The 16,562-nt window shown below is 34.5% G+C and overlaps 5 protein-coding genes across 8 annotated transcripts; 4 read left to right on the top strand and 1 right to left on the bottom strand.

Annotated features, from left to right (window-relative positions):
- The first annotated feature begins 2,853 nt into the window (after positions 1–2,853).
- LOC103865187 (F-box protein DOR-like) lies at positions 2,854–6,299 on the top strand. 4 transcript variants are annotated; one of them, XR_004457144.1, is made up of 4 exons: positions 2,864–3,409; positions 3,913–4,023; positions 4,160–4,230; positions 4,316–4,710. XR_004457144.1 is itself a non-coding variant. In XM_033289466.1 (2 exons), exon 2 carries the CDS (start codon positions 5,025–5,027, stop codon positions 5,847–5,849), a length of 825 nt encoding a protein of 274 aa, XP_033145357.1. In that variant the 5' UTR covers positions 2,854–4,230; positions 4,316–5,024; the 3' UTR covers positions 5,850–6,299. The 4 variants fall into 4 exon arrangements, 1 of the variants encoding a protein (XP_033145357.1); XR_004457143.1 differs by adding an exon at positions 4,901–5,326 and having other exon boundaries at positions 2,914–4,023; positions 4,316–4,512; XR_004457142.1 differs by having other exon boundaries at positions 2,889–4,023.
- Positions 5,872–6,237, top strand: LOC117133374 (F-box protein At5g65850-like). Its single transcript, XM_033289399.1, has one exon. The coding sequence runs from the start codon at positions 5,872–5,874 to the stop codon at positions 6,235–6,237; it is 366 nt and encodes a 121-aa protein (XP_033145290.1).
- A 231-nt stretch (positions 6,300–6,530) lies between the features above and the next one.
- LOC103865186 (F-box protein At5g65850-like) lies at positions 6,531–9,018 on the top strand. Its single transcript, XM_009142966.3, has one exon. It carries the CDS (start codon positions 7,595–7,597, stop codon positions 8,798–8,800), a length of 1,206 nt encoding a protein of 401 aa, XP_009141214.1. The 5' UTR covers positions 6,531–7,594; the 3' UTR covers positions 8,801–9,018.
- Positions 9,019–9,481: 463 nt separating this feature from the next.
- On the top strand, positions 9,482–10,409 carry LOC117133373 (F-box protein At5g65850-like). Its single transcript, XM_033289398.1, has 2 exons — positions 9,482–9,849; positions 10,331–10,409. Exons 1-2 carry the CDS (start codon positions 9,482–9,484, stop codon positions 10,407–10,409), a joined length of 447 nt encoding a protein of 148 aa, XP_033145289.1.
- Positions 10,410–11,711: 1,302 nt separating this feature from the next.
- Positions 11,712–15,981, bottom strand: LOC103865184 (zinc transporter 3). Its single transcript, XM_009142965.3, has 3 exons — positions 15,365–15,981; positions 14,612–14,761; positions 11,712–14,404 (listed from the first exon to the last, which is right to left on the bottom strand). Exons 1-3 carry the CDS (start codon positions 15,935–15,937, stop codon positions 14,099–14,101), a joined length of 1,029 nt encoding a protein of 342 aa, XP_009141213.1. The 5' UTR covers positions 15,938–15,981; the 3' UTR covers positions 11,712–14,098.
- Between the last annotated feature and the right edge of the window lie 581 nt (positions 15,982–16,562).

Raw genomic sequence — 16,562 nt, 5'->3', positions numbered from 1 at the left:
CAGGTTTTTAATTATTTGGTACTCATCTTCCACTAATTTAAAGGTAGATCTATTATTTTTAGATATGTATTTTTGTGTGTTCTGTAAAGGTAGATTTATCTAATCTTCCACTCATTTTTTCTGTTTTTAAGCCATTTGAACGTTTTTGAATATGCAGGTTTTTCAGATCTGGATTTAATATGCAGGTTTTTCAGATCTGGAAGACTTCTGGGACGACTTACTTGTTAGTCGTCTGGAAGTCATCTGGAAGTCGTCTGGAAGTCGTCTGGACTTCCTAAAAGTCGTCTGGACTTCCTGTAAAGTCGTCTGGAAGTCGTCCGAACTTCCTAAAAGTCTTCTGGCAAAGTCGTCTGAACATCCTGGAAGTCGTCTGGACTTCTTAGAAGTCGTCTGGACTTCTTAGAAGTCGTCTGGACTTCTTAAAAGTTGTCTGGTCTTGTCTACTCAAGTGGAATCCAAGCTTGTCTTTGTAGATGAATGATCTATAATTGTTTTGTTTGTGGTCTGTTTTATGAATTGCATGTATACTCTTTTAGTTGTGAATTTTTTGTAAAATCAGTAATAATATTTTCCAAGATGTATTAAATGTGCTAACAATGTGTTTACACATTTACAAATCAATGAAATAATAGACTTCAGTAGCATTTTTCTTATCTTTGGATCTCTCATATGCAATAATAAACTCCAATGGCCTTTTTCTCATCTTAATAAACAAGAATGTTGGTAAGAGATGGAAACAAACAATAGTAACTAGTCAAAGCATATCATATTTTTTATAAGTTTGCATTGAAAAACTTAGTCAAATTTAGTAAAACTAAGGGAGAGAACATATTTTGTAAATATGAGTTTTACATATCTTGAAGTTACTTATCACTCTTAAAAATACAAGTTATTCAAAAACTAACGTAGAAGACTTAAAAACTAGTGGAGAAGACGCGGACGACTTCAATCTAAGTTGTCTAGACGACTAAACTATATATCGTCTGGTCAACGCAGAGGTTATTTTTGCAATTGACTTTGAAATCTGTTATTTCGGACGACTGAAAGTTAAGTCGTCTACTATTGTTTGGTTAAAAAAAACTCCAAAAAAGCTAGACGACTTACATTTCAGTCGTCAGAGGTTAGTTTTGCATTTGACTGGATTATTTCAGAAGTTTGACTTTTTGGACGACTTACATTTCAGTCGTCTAGTGAAAATTAAAATAATAATATTTTTTTAAAAGTAGACGACTTACAGTTAAGTCGTCATAGGTTAGTTTTGCAATTGAAAAAAAAAACTTCAAGATTTAATTATATACAGACGACTTATAATTCAGTCGTCCACGAGACGACTGAAATGTAAGTCGTCCAGAATTTACGAGGTTTGACCAGAATCTCGGAAAAAAATCCTGGACGACTTACAATTAAGTCGTCTGGTGGACGACTGAATTATAAGTCGTCTGTGTATAATTAAATCTTGAAGTTTTTTTTTTCAATTGCAAAACTAACCTATGACTACTTAATTGTAAGTCGTTTACTTTAAAAAAAATATTATTATTTTAATTTTCGCCAGACGACTGAAATGTAAGTCGTCTGGGGAAGTCAAACTTCTGAAATTATCCAGTCAAATACAAAACTAACCTATGACGACTGAAATGTAAGTCGTCTAGGTTCTTTGGAATTTTTTTTGAAACCAAACAATAGTAGACGACTTAACTTTCAGTCGTCTCAGGTTACAGATTTCAAAGTCAATTGCAAAAATAACCTCTGCGTTGACCAGACGACTTCCAGGTAAGTCGTCTACAGCCAGACGACTGAAAGGTAAGTCGTCTACAGCCAGACGACTTCCCAAGTAAGTCGTCTGACGAACAGATCTGGAAAAAAACTCGATGTCATACCTTAAATTGGTGAGATAAGTTCCTTAGCATACATAAGGCTTCTCCAAGCACACAGAATCACAAACGGAAGTCACCCACCCATAATCGTTAGCTTCTATGACTCTATGAACCATAAAAATTTTAGAATCAAAATCTTGGGTTTTTTTAGCTCATTGTGGAGAGAAAGTGAGAGATATGTTGTGTTTAGTTCACAAGAATGGAAAAAGAAGAAGGGTAAATCGATTTTAGGAGCATTAAGAGCTTCAAATTGGTTGTTCATGGTGGTTGTGGTATTGATGACAATGGCAATCTTGTAATTACTTGAAGATGATGAGGGTGAGAGAGTAAAGATGTCATTTTCGAAAAAAAAAAAAAAAAATTGATGGCATTTTCGTAAATTATATGAACTTGTGGGGTGAATAGGGCAAAACCAATTTTCAAAAAAAAAGGAGGTTAGTTTTGTGTTTGACTTTAAGTTGTAGGTTAATGTTGCAAAAATCCCTATATTTATACTATTATAATATAAGAAAAGTAATTACTTAATTGACACATTATGAAGTACCTAAACAAAATTGATATATTGCAAAAAAGTATTAGTTAGATTAAACCAAAAATTTGTATGTAATGTTTGATCACGTAAAATTAGTTCGCTAATGTCAAGTTCCAATATAGAGTTACTTCCAAATATTTCATCTATACTATTATTTACGAAGTAAATTTATTATATATAAAAAGTTAAAAACATGAATTATATAGCTAAATATTAATCAAATAAAATTTTTAATTATATAATTAAAATAGAATATTGAACTATCCAAAATCTAAAAATATAATTAAAAAATAATAATTTCTATATATATATATTGTATTGTTATCTGAAAAATATTTTAGTAAAAAAATTAAAACATAAATTATATAATTAAATATTAATCAAATAAAAAAAATTAATTATATAATTAAAAATATAATATTAAGTTATTTTAAGATTTATTTGAGTATAATGAATATAATGTACAAAAAACTTTTCAAAAATTATAAAAATGTTTAAGCACGCATCGCGGGCAAAACACCTAGTTAAGCATATTTAGTAAAAAAAATCTTAATTACTGTTTGTATTTTTAAAATAAAATAAAAACTAATATTAGGAATTTAATTGAAAGAGTTTATATGAGAAGGTTTTGATTAGTATCCCCGTAGTAAATAAATTTAGTAAGAGCAGCATTAACGGGAGGTTTTAAGTGGGGTGCTTAGGTTTTTTTGTAATTAAAAAAAAAGAAAAATCACAATTACCTTAAGCAGCGGAGCTTAATTAAGAGGAAGAAGCACCGGCTCTTGATACACGTGTCGTCTTCCATCCTCTCCCGTTCTCTCCTTCTCACCGCCGTCAATGCTTCGTAACGATGGCCACAATCTTCTTCTCTTCCTCTCCACTTGCTTGAAACGGACAAAAATGGCCACCATAAACCCTATTTTATCTTCGCGCCTGCTCACTCTCTTCAAGCTGGGTCGATTAACTTCTCTTATGGCCATGGGGGGTTCCTTCACCTCCCACAGTAACCCTCTCTATGGTCTTTCTATTTTATTTGTTCTAGTGGTGTTTGACTTTCAAGCTCGCTTATGGGTTTCATGAAATACAGTAGCTTTGTTCATATCTTCTGTAAAGTTTTAATCTTTCTTGGTATCTTTATTGATGGTTTAGTTTGCTAGACTTTACTTGATTGTGGATTAATCTGTTCTGTTTCGTAGCATTTAGGCTCATTTCTCTATTGTGGTTTTGGTTTTCAAGCTCGCTAATGGGTTTCAGGAAAGACAGTAACTTAGTTATGTCTTCATTGATGTTTTAATATGCTCTGTCTCGTCATTTATATGGGTTCTAGCCTCAGTTTGTTAAGACTTCACTTGATTGTGTACTATTCTGCTCTGTTTTATAGTTCTTAGGTTCAATTTTCAGGAGAATGCAATAACTTTGTGGTGTCTCCAGCCCATTGAAGTTTTAATTTGTTATGTCATGTAACTTTTGCGGGTTTTAAGTTGAATTTGTTCTTGTAAATTTCAGGAGATTAGCTTCCACAGAAGGTTATTCCACCTCCACAGTTTGTCATCCAGAACCAGTATGAGTTCTTCGTCCAGCGTATGGGAGGCCCTCCTCTGTATTCTCAAAGGAAAGGTTAAGTCTTTTTTACATTTTGGATTCTTCTTCCTTTACTATAATCTGGTGAATGCCTTCAAATGTTTGTTTGGTTCTAGCTGTTCTTTTAATGTTCATGGCACTTTAATCAGTTCTGCATTAACATAATTTTCAGGCTGCGATTGAACTATGGCTAGCCGCAATGATCCCTTACAGATTGCAACTTCCTAACTGTTTTGTATATTGGTGAGTGAGATTCTTTAGAAAGATTGAGAATTTGAGTTTATAAGATTTTTTTTCCTAAGGGGTGATGCATTTTGTATGTGTGAAGGGTTTGTGGGAGCTCACACAATGCCGGTTCTGTATGAGAAATATGAAGACGAAGTTGGTGGTTTTGTTGATTCTCTGCTCATGAAGTTTCACAGTCACTATAAGAAGATGGATACTGGCTTTCTCAGTCGAATTCCAAGTGGAAGGTTTGGGTTCAAGAAGCATGACTAAATCAACTTGTTTATCTGTGGATAAAAGGTATGTGTAGCTTGGTTTATTCTTGAACGTCTTCTTCTTGGTTTACTCTTATAGGATGTTTCAAACAATGTTGGCTTACTTTCTGATGATGGCAATAGATTTTACAAACCAAAGTGTTTCTTAATTTTTTTTTGATCTTTTAATATGTTTTATATAATAAATAAATTTTATCTTAAATAAAACAATGTTTAATTTTTTTTAAGAACCCCTAAATAAGATACTTGCATTGGAGGACAAAATTTAGAGGTTGCTTAAAAAAAGTGTTTATCACCCATTTATTATTAAAAAAGTGATTAAGCACCCCATTAGGGGTGCTAGGGTTAATGGTGCTCTAAGGATTTTAGAACGGATAATGAAAAATGGATTTTTTGTGCCCCCATAATATTAGAGCAAAGGCAAAACATTCGTGAGCTTAAAGCCATTTCCCCGAGAGGGTGGTAGTCTGGTAGATGGTAGAGCGAAGGCAAAACATTCGTGAGTTTCTCTAGGGTTTCAACCTCATTGTCTCCGCAATGAAAACACGGCGGCGTAACCTCTCCGGAGATCTTTCCTCAACTACCGGAAGTAATAAGCGATCGATGACCTCAGAGAATGGAAGAGACAACTCATTACCATTTCCAATTGATCTCGTTTTCGAGATATTCTGGAAGCTTCCGTTGAAGTCAATAGCTATATGCCGGTGCGTTTCAAAGACCTGGTCCTCCGTCCTTAGCCGTCAAGATTTCACCGAGCTGTTCTTGAGCAGGTCACGTACACTCCCCAAGCTGTTTCTCGCCTACCAAAAAGGCGGTGAGTTTTTCTTCTTCTCGGCACCTCAGCCGCAAAGCCCGGATGAGAATTCGTCTTCTGTAGTAGCTACTTATCATATGAAGTTTTCCTTTCATGCGTACCTCCCTGGTTTGTTTGAATTAAGTGGGCTTGATCAAGGCTTGGTGGGTCTTACAAGTAGGTGGATCGGAAAGGGAAGGGTGCCCTCGGTGCATGTGCCGGTGATATGTAACCCTAGCACTGGACAATCATTACCATTACCCAGAGTGAAGACGAAGAGAGTTAAGTCAAGGAGTTTGTTTGGGTATGATCCTATTGATAAACATGTCAAAGTATTGTCCATGTCAGTAAGTCAGGGAAGTGTCCTTCCTGTGGCTGAGGAGTATCAAGTTGTGACATTAGGAACGGGAAAGCTGTCACAGAGAATGATCAACTGCGGCCGCGAACTCCGTTATTGGCCACATATCAGAGGGAGATGCATCAATGGTATTTTGTACTATCCATCTGTGGATATGTCTACAGAGAGTCATGTGTTAGTTTGCTTTGACGTTAGATCTGAAAAAAGTTGATATGTTCTTCACTGAGGGAACTATGATAAACTACAATGGTAAATTAGGTTTACTTTGGTCTGAAGGATGGCTTTCTAGAAGTAGTACAAGTGTTAACTTGTGTGTGCTAGAAGATATCGGAAAGCAGGAATGGTCTGAGCATGTGTATGTATTGCCTGCTTTGTGGGAGGATATTGTTGGGAGTGCCTCGTTAAGCTTTGTTGGAATGACGCAGACAAATGAGATTGGGATGAGGTCGCTAGCCTATCCACCAAGCCCTTTGTACCTATTCTACTTCAATACCGAGAGGAATACTGTCGTTAGAGTTGCAATCCAAGGAATGGATGTGTCTGAGTATGATAGAGTTCACATCTTTCTAGACCATTTAGAGAATGTGAAGCTTATGTAAGTGTTTAGGTACTTCATTACTTGAGTCTTTGTTTGGCTATATGTTAAGTTTGTTGCTTTATACTCTCTTCTCCTTACAAGCAAAGCCATTTTAAAAAAAATGGTGAGTTATATGCTATTCGTCCATAGGTTGGTAAAATGCAAAAGAGAAAGACAACCTCTACAATAGATCGAGATTGGTTACTAATGCATAACTGGTATAATACCTGCATCTCACTCACAGTAAAATGTCCTACCTGAGAAAACAGGGGTTATCAAATCCATTTTATGTATTCTCTCACTAAAAAGAACTGGAACCTGGTCTTTATGATCAGCTTGATTTAGTTCTGTGAATTAATCAGTCTGAATAACGTTCTTGTATATTATATTATTACAGTTTAGAGTATGTACGTTAGAAATTAATAATCGTTTGGATTTCATGTCATATTGAATTAATATGAAACATATTTATTAACGTTTTATTCTTAATTATAAACATATTTCATGTCATACAATACTTAATAGCAATACTGCTACTCTGGAGGAAAAGATAGATGCATGTTTACAGATAACAACATCACCAAGTCTAGCACACTTTCAAGATTTACCAATCTGGATGCTATGGAGGCTTTGGAAGAGTCAAAACTTGCTTATATTTCAACAAAAAAAGCATTGCTTGGAGAAATTTAATCCAACAAGCGAGGTCTGATGCTACTGAATGGAAAACGCAGAGCAAAGCACAACAATCATAGCTATGCAGCATTGTTGGAGCAAAGGATATACGAACTGGTGGAGACAACAATTTCATAAAATCAAGTTCGTATAGATATCAAGAGAAGGAAACAGAGTTGATGATGCTTTGGCGAAAAATTTACTACCTCCTCTTCAAACATTTGTCTTTCATTATTATGTACCAAATACTATAACTCATTTGTTACATCAAAGACCATGTAAATTCTATTAACTAATAAAATATTGAAGTTAAAAGAAAAAATAACTGTTTGTGCTTTTAAATTACAATAAAAAACTACAGGACTTTAATTTGAAAGAGTTGTTTTATATGAGAAGATTTTGATTAGTATCTCGTAGTTAATAATTTGTTCACTGTAATTTTAGCAATTTTTTTAAAAAGAGGATAACTTTTGTTTTCAATAAAATCTTCATCTTTTTTGAGCAACTTTTTCCATTAAAATCTCTATTCTCGAAAATCAGATTAAAATGCTGCTCTTAAGAGACGGGCCCTAAATTTGGGCTTGTTCTCAGCCCATTTAATATGACTTTGAGGCCTTACTCTTCCCTGTGGTTCACCTCAAAATGGTGGAGGAGCAACGGCGAAGTCGTAGTGGTTGGTCTAGGGTTTTAAACTCAGTGCCTGCGCCATGAAAACACGGCGTCGTAACCTCTCCGGGAATGATCTAACCACTACCAGACGTAATACTCGATCGAAGACCTTAGAGAATGGAAGAGACAACTCATTACCATTTCCAGTCGATCTCATCATGGAGATATTCTCGAGGCTGCCGGTGAAGTCAATAGCTACATGTAGGTGCGTTTCGAAGACGTGGTCCTCCGTCCTTCGCCGTCAAGATTTCACGGAGCTGTTCTTGAGCAGGTCACGCACACTCCCCAAGCTGTTGCTCGCCTACCAAAAGGACGGTGACTTGTTCTTCTTCTCTGCACCTCAGCCGCAAAATCCGGATGAGAATTCGTCTCCTGTAGTGGCCACTTATCGTATGAAGTTGTCTTTTGATGCCTACTTCCGTAATGGTGCGTTTGGAATAAATGGGCTTGATCATGGCTTGGTGGGTCTTAGTGGAAGGACACATTCGGTGATATGTAACCCTAGCACTGGACAATCTTTGCCTTTCACCAGGGCGAAGACAAGGTCAATGAGTTTGTTTGGGTATGATCCTATTGATAAACAAGTCAAGGTGTTGTCCATGTGGGGAGCAAAGTTTTCTGGACTGCTCAATGTGGTGGCTGAGGAGTATCAAGTTCTGACATTAGGAACAGAAAACCCGTCGTGGAGAACGATCGATTGTGGATGCATACTCAGTTATTATTCTCAACATGTGAGGCAAAAATGCATCAATGGTGTTTTGTACTATTTATCTACTGACATGTCTACAGAGACTACTGTGTTAGTTTGCTTTGACGTTAGGTCTGAGAAGTTCAGCTTTGTTAAAGTTAAGACGTTTGTCACTGAGGGAACTATGATCAACTACGATGGTAAATTAGGTTTCCTTCGGGCTGGAAAATCTGTCTGCGCTTATAGAGAAAGTAGAATTGTTAACCTGTGGGTACTAGAAGATATCGAGAAGCAGGAATGGTCCGAGCGTACGTTTGTATTGCCCGCTTTGTGGGAGGATGTTGTTGTGAGTGCAATATTAGGCTTTGTTGGAATGACGCGGACAAATGAGATTGTGATGAGGCCGCTGAGTATTCTACCAATACCTTTGTACCTATTCTTCTTCAATACCAAGAGGAATACTGTCGTTAGGATTGCAATCCAAGGAATGGATGTGTCTGAGTATGATAAAGTTCACATCTTTCTGGACCATGTAGATAATGTGGAGCTTATGTAAGTGTTTAGGTACTTCAAAACCTGAGACTTTGTTTGGCTATCTGTGTTCTAAGTTAAGATTGTTGCTTTATACTCTCTTCTCTTTAGATGGAAAGCTACTTTGTGCTTTGTACTCTCTTCTCTTTAAAGCTACTTTATGATTAGCTTGATTAGTTCTTGGTGAATGAGAATGTTCTTGTAAGAGAAGCTAAAAAAACCTGAATCAAAAATGTTATAGAATGTCCCACAATTGGTTTATTAATTCGATTTTAGCCGATGATATCCGAAACCAGCTTTTTTAATCAAAAGACAAATACTTCTACGAAAATGCACGAATACAACTGAAACTATAAATCAAAAATAATGTTTTGAACTATATGGTTGATTTATCAGAGAAATTGTGTCGACTTGTAGTTACTGGAAAGGAACAATATATCATTACATGTCTCCTTCTCTAAGACACTCGCTTTCTCTTTGCTCGGTATTTCCTAAAACACACAAAAGCAGAACTATCTTGAGAACAAAACAACAAGCATAATTAGAAAAGGTAAACCTAATTTTAAAACCACGAGAGAACCACATTCATATTCTATAATCAATCATAACAGAACCAAATTAAAATCGAGATAAAGATATTTGAGAGAATTAGTGCACATTTTTTCTGAATTTTGAAAACCGTAGTGTTAATAGTGTTATTTTAACTATGGTAAACTACAATGGTAAATTAGGTTTTCTTCTGTCTGGAGAATCTGGCTACGTTTATGAAAGAAGTACAAGTGTTAACCTGTGGGTACTAGAAGATACCGACAAGCAGGAATGGTCTGAGCGTACGTTTGTATTGCCCGCTTTGTGGGAGGATATTGTTGGGAGTGTAAGGTTAGGATTTGTTGGAATGACGCGGACAAATGAGATTGTTATGAGGCCACTGGGTCTTCCAGGAAGACCTTTTCACCTAATCTACTTCAATATTGAGAGGAATACTGTCGTTAGAGTTTCAATCCAAGGAATGGATGTGTCTGAGTATGATCATGTTCACATCTTTCTAGACCATGTAGAGAATGTGAAGCTTCTGTAAGTGTTTAGGTACTTCATAACTTGAGACTTTGTTTGGCTATCTGTTCTAAGTTAAGTTTGTTGCTGTGTACTCTCTTCTCTTTAGATGGAAAGCTACTTTGTGCTTTGTACTCTTTTCTCTTTAAAGCTACTTTGTGAAACAGATCAATATTATGATGTTTTGACCAACTATGTCCCTGTCTTTGTCACGCCTCAGTTTAGGGCCATAACGAGCGATAACATTCTTGAAGCTTAAGAAAGTGAATCAGAGTCACATAGATGGAGCCATGGTTATAAAATGTCGGAATCAAAATGTCCAAAGCAATGTCAGTATTGGAAACCATGTTAACTGCCTGATACTGAGGTGCTTGTGATCGGATATTGGAATAGAAACATAGAGTTTTGTCTCTGCGCCGAGGAAGAACAGCTGTTGAGGATGAAAAATACATCAAAATGAGAATAACATTTATTCTCTATCGTAATATTGCTCTGTTTCTAGATGCGTAGAGATCAAGCTAACTTGTCATGAGCTGAAGAACAAAGAGCAGCTAGCAGAAACTATGAGTGTACCTCAGTAACTTGTTCAGCAAGTAAGCAAACTGATCACCCTATGTAACATACTTTTGTATATATGTTCTGACTTTGTGAATGTTTGATGTTCCTAAGGTTTTGAGTTGTGGATGGACAGAAGGTACTAAAGTTGCGGGCAAAAATTGGTTTCCAAGATTAGGTAGAGATGGATATAATAAGATTATACTAAAGGCATGGCCAAACAGGATTAATCAAGATGGTAAACCTAGAATGTTAGGGTTCACATATCTCTGGTTATCTGATAAACTTCTCACCGAACCAAACTTAGCGACGTTTTAAACCTGCTTGAAATAAATGCTTGAGAATCGAGTAAGCAACCAAAAGCCCTTTTTGAGAGCTGTCTTTCCCTCACAAACACACTATACAAACCATAGTTAAGGTACAACAACGATGCTTATACAAGCTACTGAATAATATGACCATATACACTAAACTCCAATATTTGGAAAAAAGTTACTTGGCAATGCTCTATCCATCACTGTAAATTCTTTACCTAGTAAATAATTAAACAAGTATTACGAATATATAAAATAATAACTAAAACTGAAAAGTTAGCAGAGCGTATGTTACCACTTAACACCAGAACTTCTTCATTATTCGTCTGAACGCACTCCTCTTTTTGTTTTTAGATTTCACATGTGTGACATGGTTATCAATCTCAGTTTCTTCATCTTCCAATATCGGGGCTAAAGACGGTCTCCATGTTGTGTACTCTTCTGAGTAAAGCACCACCGGCGATGGCTGATCAGTCACGGTGGTGGGGGAGGAACAACAACATAGACGGAATAGACAAAAAACCATTTGAAACTATTCCAAGTGTTAGTATTGGTAAGAGATTTGGGTTTTTTTACAACATTTGGGTTTGTTGTTATATACACCCTTATCATATACGAAGGATTACTACTCTTTTTAGGGGTCATTTATTAATGTTTGTTGGTATATTTGAATAGTAACTATATTATTTACTTTTAAAATTATTGTTGATTTAGAAAGGTAAAAAATCATCACTTTAATAATATAAAGTAGCTATAAAATACATATAATTAATGAGAATCTATAGGAAAATAATAGAGAACATATGAGTCAAGATTCATTTTGGGATAAATATGGAAAAAGTGAACTTTTTTCTCTGATTGGTCATGTTTTCAATGATTTTAAGATAACTGAATAAGTCATTATCCAATTAGAGATTACCACAAGTTTAAAGTTTTAGTGAAATTTTGAATACATGTGAAAATTCCAAAATGTTTTTATTCCTCAAAGCCATAACGCCAATCGGACCCATAGTATTTTTTTTTTCTTTCTTCAGTGATTTGCATTAATTATACGATTTGTGTGTTTATCAAGTTTCTTTTAGTTTAGTTTCAAAATATTTATGCTTTTGTTGATGAATACTCTTGGTAATTTCCTATTTAAATTATCTCAATGGATTTTTTTGTTAACTTATATAGAACAATCAAAATCACTCTTTGTGATTTGAGTTAAATGTTGCTTGCAATGATTTTTTTTATTTGTTTGCTTGTTTAAAGTATATTAAAAAAAATTAAATTTGATTATTGTTCATAATGGATATGGAATAAAATGTAATATATAAATAATGTTCATGAAACAGAATGAATAAGCACAAAATCATTAGCATGGACAATAATCATTTCTCTCGTTTCCCTCATTTTAAGAACATAAAAAATGCAATAAATACTAATTTACATTATACTAAATATCTGTCACATTACCGAAAGAACATATGATTATAGAAGTCGATGCCCAACTGGGCAAGGAGACAATCCGGGCGAGGTTCTTAAATCCGCCATCGCAATATTCCTATCAAAAAGTACTTCGTTATATTTTTATTAAAGTAAGTAAATGGCATTTCTTCTAAAGTTGATTATATATTTTTTTTAACATCAAAGCATAATCAAACATATACTTTGAAAGCATAATCAAACCTTTTTTCATAAACTAAACTGATAAATAGAAAACTATATACACTATGCAACAACTTACAAAAATATTGCATACTCATCATAGGGATATTCATATACAATCAATGTTAAAAGGAAAAAATGTCGTAACTAAAAAGATAGACTGTGCATTTTTTGTATAACCTAATCTATGGATTTTAAGAATATAATATGGGATTATGCGTGATGACTTACCAGGCTCTCTTGAATTTGTATCTGAACGAAGTCGTTTTTTTGGCCTTTGATTTATCACATGAGAGTAAGACCTTCGCCGTTAAGTGATCACTCTCGCCGTCGATCTCCAAAATGGGATACAACGACGGTCGCCACCGTTTGGAATCCCCATATGTGCTTCGCTCTGAGTAAGTAACTAACGATAACTGATTAATCGTTGATGATTCTTCTTCATCCGCCGCGGTATTGGAACGGTAACAATGGCGAAAAAGAGAGCAAATCATTTCAAACTTTGGAAAACAGATAGAAATCAGTTATAAATATTTATGTAATCTTTGGGTCAACGATAAATGGCGTTGTGTTTATATACTGAAATATTTATAACTGTAGTAAAGTTATGAGGATGCATTAAAGAGTTTCTATTCATTTTAGGTGGTGTGTTACTTCTCTGGATAAGTTTCAATTTAATTTAATGAGTCTTCTAAAAACTGTTTATGTTAATGGCTCTTTAGAAATCTCTTTGAAATGAAACTTTTTTTCACGGATATAGCTTCTCTTTTTTTTTTTTTTGGACAACCCTCGGATATAGCTTCTCAATTGCCAATTTAAGTGTAGTATGTTCATTAGCTTATTTCTTAAAGTTGGGAATCTTGTTTTACAGAAATATTTAAAGTATATAGTTAGTTATTCTATTGTAAATAAACTTTTTGAAGTTTGTTTTTTTCACTTTAGTATGTTTATGCTTTAATTATTTTATTTTTTTCATTTGTTACTTATTGCCTTAATAATATTACCAGTGTTAATATTGTAAACATGAATAGCTAAAAAAACTTATTCAATTATAAAGAATCGAAATAGCTTTTTGAGAAGATATACAAAAGTCTTAACTAAAAAGCAAAATAAGCGCAATAAAATGAGAATTAAAATAATATATGGACAAATGATATCTACCGTAATGGTTTCAGATACTTCAACAACTTCACACTTTTAAACTTATTAGCTATTTAGTTTTTTTTTTATCAAACTCTTCTTGATGTATAGCTTGCTAATATATAGCGTGTGTAACATATATAGCTAATAAAAACCAATGCAACTGTAGAAGCATATTTGGTTTATTGGTTGTTCAGAGAGCAACAAATTCTAACCTATCATGTTAGAAATTTTGATGTTAATCTTATTTTTACATATATTTTGGATTCTACCTTCTTAGAGGTTTCGTAGAAAGTCGTTTCTTTATACGATCATTGTAAGTTGAATAACTGTAGTATAATCTAATTACGACTTAGCTATATATAAGATACGTTATATAACACACAAATAAATATAACATAAGGTCATTACAAGTCACACTCATTCAAGAAACAAATCAGGGCTTCTTACTTTTCTGGGACATGAATAAACTATACATAATTCAAATAATTTTTCTCATGTAGACATGAAGTGGGCCAGAAAATAGAGATTTCAAAAAAATAATTAAAGGAGAAACAAGAACAAATGCTTGACAAAAAGAACAAATAATTGAGTGTTGAATAAGAAAATAATCATGCCCATTTGGCCAATATAGACATGAGGCCAGCACCAAGAAGAAGAGCAATATGTGCCATTATTTGAAGTCCAGTGTTGGATTGCATTTTGGGATGCATAAAATCAGCTGCGAGAAGGTCCACCAGAGACATGTAGATGAGAATACCTGCGGATGCAGCGTTCAAAACTCCCTGTACGATCAGAGCCGTTGGAGAAGACTCATCGTACGTATTCGCTATTTCCATTCCAACAACGATACCTAATGGAGTTGTTATCGCGAAGAAAGTCGACATTATTGTTACTGACAAACACTTGAATTTGCCCTACAATAACAAAATAATGGAAGTGAAAACGTGTGCGACAACTATGCATAACGCAACTCTACAAAATATACAAGAGGATATAGTCATATAGACATATATATTTCGTCATGAATATATCATATGTGGACTAAGCTTATGTTGATTGAGTAAAGAGAGAGAGCTTATTAATTAATGAAGTAACGAAAATCAATAGAAGAGAAAAGATACCTGAGCAATACAACCACCAAGGCCAAGACCTTCGAAGCATTGATGAAACATCAAGGCAATAAAGAGAGCTTTCGCAGCTTCTGGACTCTGTGAAGCTCCAAGTGATATTCCAATTACCACTGAGTGTACTATTATTCCCAGCTCCAATACCTAACTCATTTTTTTTTTTAATAAAACACAAGAATATCAGTTTCTGGGGTAACATAAACGTTTACACTAGATGATTTTTTTCTCAGATAATACATAAGAAAAGTTCTTATTTTAACATTTCGGACTCAATATAACGTGATGTGGTTTCTCTAGAGAATCAAATCTCACATGGTCCGAATCTAAATAGCCCGCGTTGACAACAAATAAACTCTCAGAAATGCATGAACTAGTAGTTTTTTTCAATATCCTGAACAAAGCACGTTAAGTTGAAAATGTATGTTTTTAAATAAACTGAAAAAAATTGGTTGTTTTATTTTTTCAAAAATGTTATATTTTCAGGAAAAAAACTATTATATATTTTTGCTAAAAATCAAAATTATTTAAATTTTCAGAAATGTTAACCATATGAATTCCATGCATAAATATTTCCGATCGAAGCAGTAACAGTGCATCCATTAAATTGAAATGGGAATGCACATCCATCTTCGTCTATCAATTCATTTCATTTCTTCTGAACAGAAAAAAAAAATTCGAAGACTTTCTTTAAAATCATTAAACTAGAAAACGCAAATGCTATGTTTGTTAAACGTGGAGGCAACAAACCTGTGCAATAACTCTTGTCCGAAGCATCTGCACCTTGGCAGAGTCAACGACCAGCTCGCCAGATTCTCCATCAGGGATCGTCTTCGACGCATTGCAATGAGATTTATTGAAACTCGAAGTGGCAAATGTATCCACTGATAACGTCAATATCGCAGCGACCATCGCAATAAATCCTGTGAAAGGAAAGTCCCATGCTTCTGAAGTCAAGCACGGCGAGTTAAGCATCTCGTAAGCCTCAGGCAAGACGTGCATAAACCCTGTAGATAGGATCACTCCTGCAGCAAAGGCTTTCGTGACGAAGAAGAAAGGTGTCTCAGGACGCAAAGAAGGGAAGACTTTGCCTAGGAGAGGGAAAAGAACTCCGATTACTCCGGCTATTAGAACGGAAGGAACGGCAGCGATCTTGTATTTTTGAGCTCCAGCTTTGTTTTCTTGGTCGTGGTCGTGTGAGCATTCGCATTTTGGGTTTCTTGAATGAGAATGGCCCTCGTGGCCATCCTGGGCTTCAGCAACGGCGATCAGGAGGAGGGAGATGGAGATGAAGAAGAGTAGGAGTTTCACGTTCTTCACCATATTCTTTATTTTATAATTTAGGGTTTCTAAGGAGAGACTTCTAGATTTTTAATGATGAAAAAGATATAAACTGGTATGGAAATGGAAGTATGTGAATCTGTATATATATACACATATATTAATATCATATAAATTTGTGCTACTCATTAACAGGACATAAGATAATCTAAACAAAAAAAATATTGAACCTTGTGATTTTGTATCTCGTTTACCCAATTTGTAGTCCCAATTAACGAATATTTAATAGAAAAATAATCAAATCGTTGTTAAAAAGTATGCTATGTACTCAAACTTGTTTTTGTAAATTACCTGAGAAATATTTATAGTAAACATCAATTTATTCAATCAAAAGAATTTTACTTGAGGAAGTAGTTTATAATTGATCTCCCCATAAATAAATAAATCAGAAAATAAGCAATAGTTACGATTTGCCTAGAAAAAAATTCTGATAAAAAACATTATCACATAGGCTAGTAATCAAAAATTAATAAGGTAATCGTATCTTGCTTACCAAATTCAGATATGGTGCCTTGCATTGGTTTTCCCATGTTCAAAATACGGATGCCTCCAACATATGAAGGTATAGGACTATATGTCATTATCGGAATTTCTCAACATGAATCTC

The sequence above is a fragment of the Brassica rapa genome, chromosome A04 (assembly GCF_000309985.2).
Source record: "Brassica rapa cultivar Chiifu-401-42 chromosome A04, CAAS_Brap_v3.01, whole genome shotgun sequence".
NCBI lineage: Eukaryota > Viridiplantae > Streptophyta > Magnoliopsida > Brassicales > Brassicaceae > Brassica > Brassica rapa.
Note: the sequence above shows the minus strand (reverse complement) of the source record. Positions and strands in the feature narration are given on the sequence as shown.

Coding starts and splice junctions, on each gene's coding strand:
- LOC103865186 (XM_009142966.3), top strand. CDS start 7,595: ATGAAAACACGGCGTCGTAACCTCTCCGGGAATGATCTAACCACTACC.
- LOC103865184 (XM_009142965.3), bottom strand. CDS start 15,937: ATGGTGAAGAACGTGAAACTCCTACTCTTCTTCATCTCCATCTCCCTC. Junction 14,762..15,364: donor GGACAAGAGTTATTGCACAG/GTTTGTTGCCTC, acceptor AAAATGAGTTAG/GTATTGGAGCTGGGAATAAT. Junction 14,405..14,611: donor TTGGTGGTTGTATTGCTCAG/GTATCTTTTCTC, acceptor TTGTTATTGTAG/GGCAAATTCAAGTGTTTGTC.
- LOC117133373 (XM_033289398.1), top strand. CDS start 9,482: ATGGTAAACTACAATGGTAAATTAGGTTTTCTTCTGTCTGGAGAATCT. Junction 9,850..10,330: donor GTAGAGAATGTGAAGCTTCT/GTAAGTGTTTAG, acceptor CTCTGTTTCTAG/ATGCGTAGAGATCAAGCTAA.
- LOC117133374 (XM_033289399.1), top strand. CDS start 5,872: ATGATAAACTACAATGGTAAATTAGGTTTACTTTGGTCTGAAGGATGG.
- LOC103865187 (XM_033289466.1), top strand. CDS start 5,025: ATGAAAACACGGCGGCGTAACCTCTCCGGAGATCTTTCCTCAACTACC.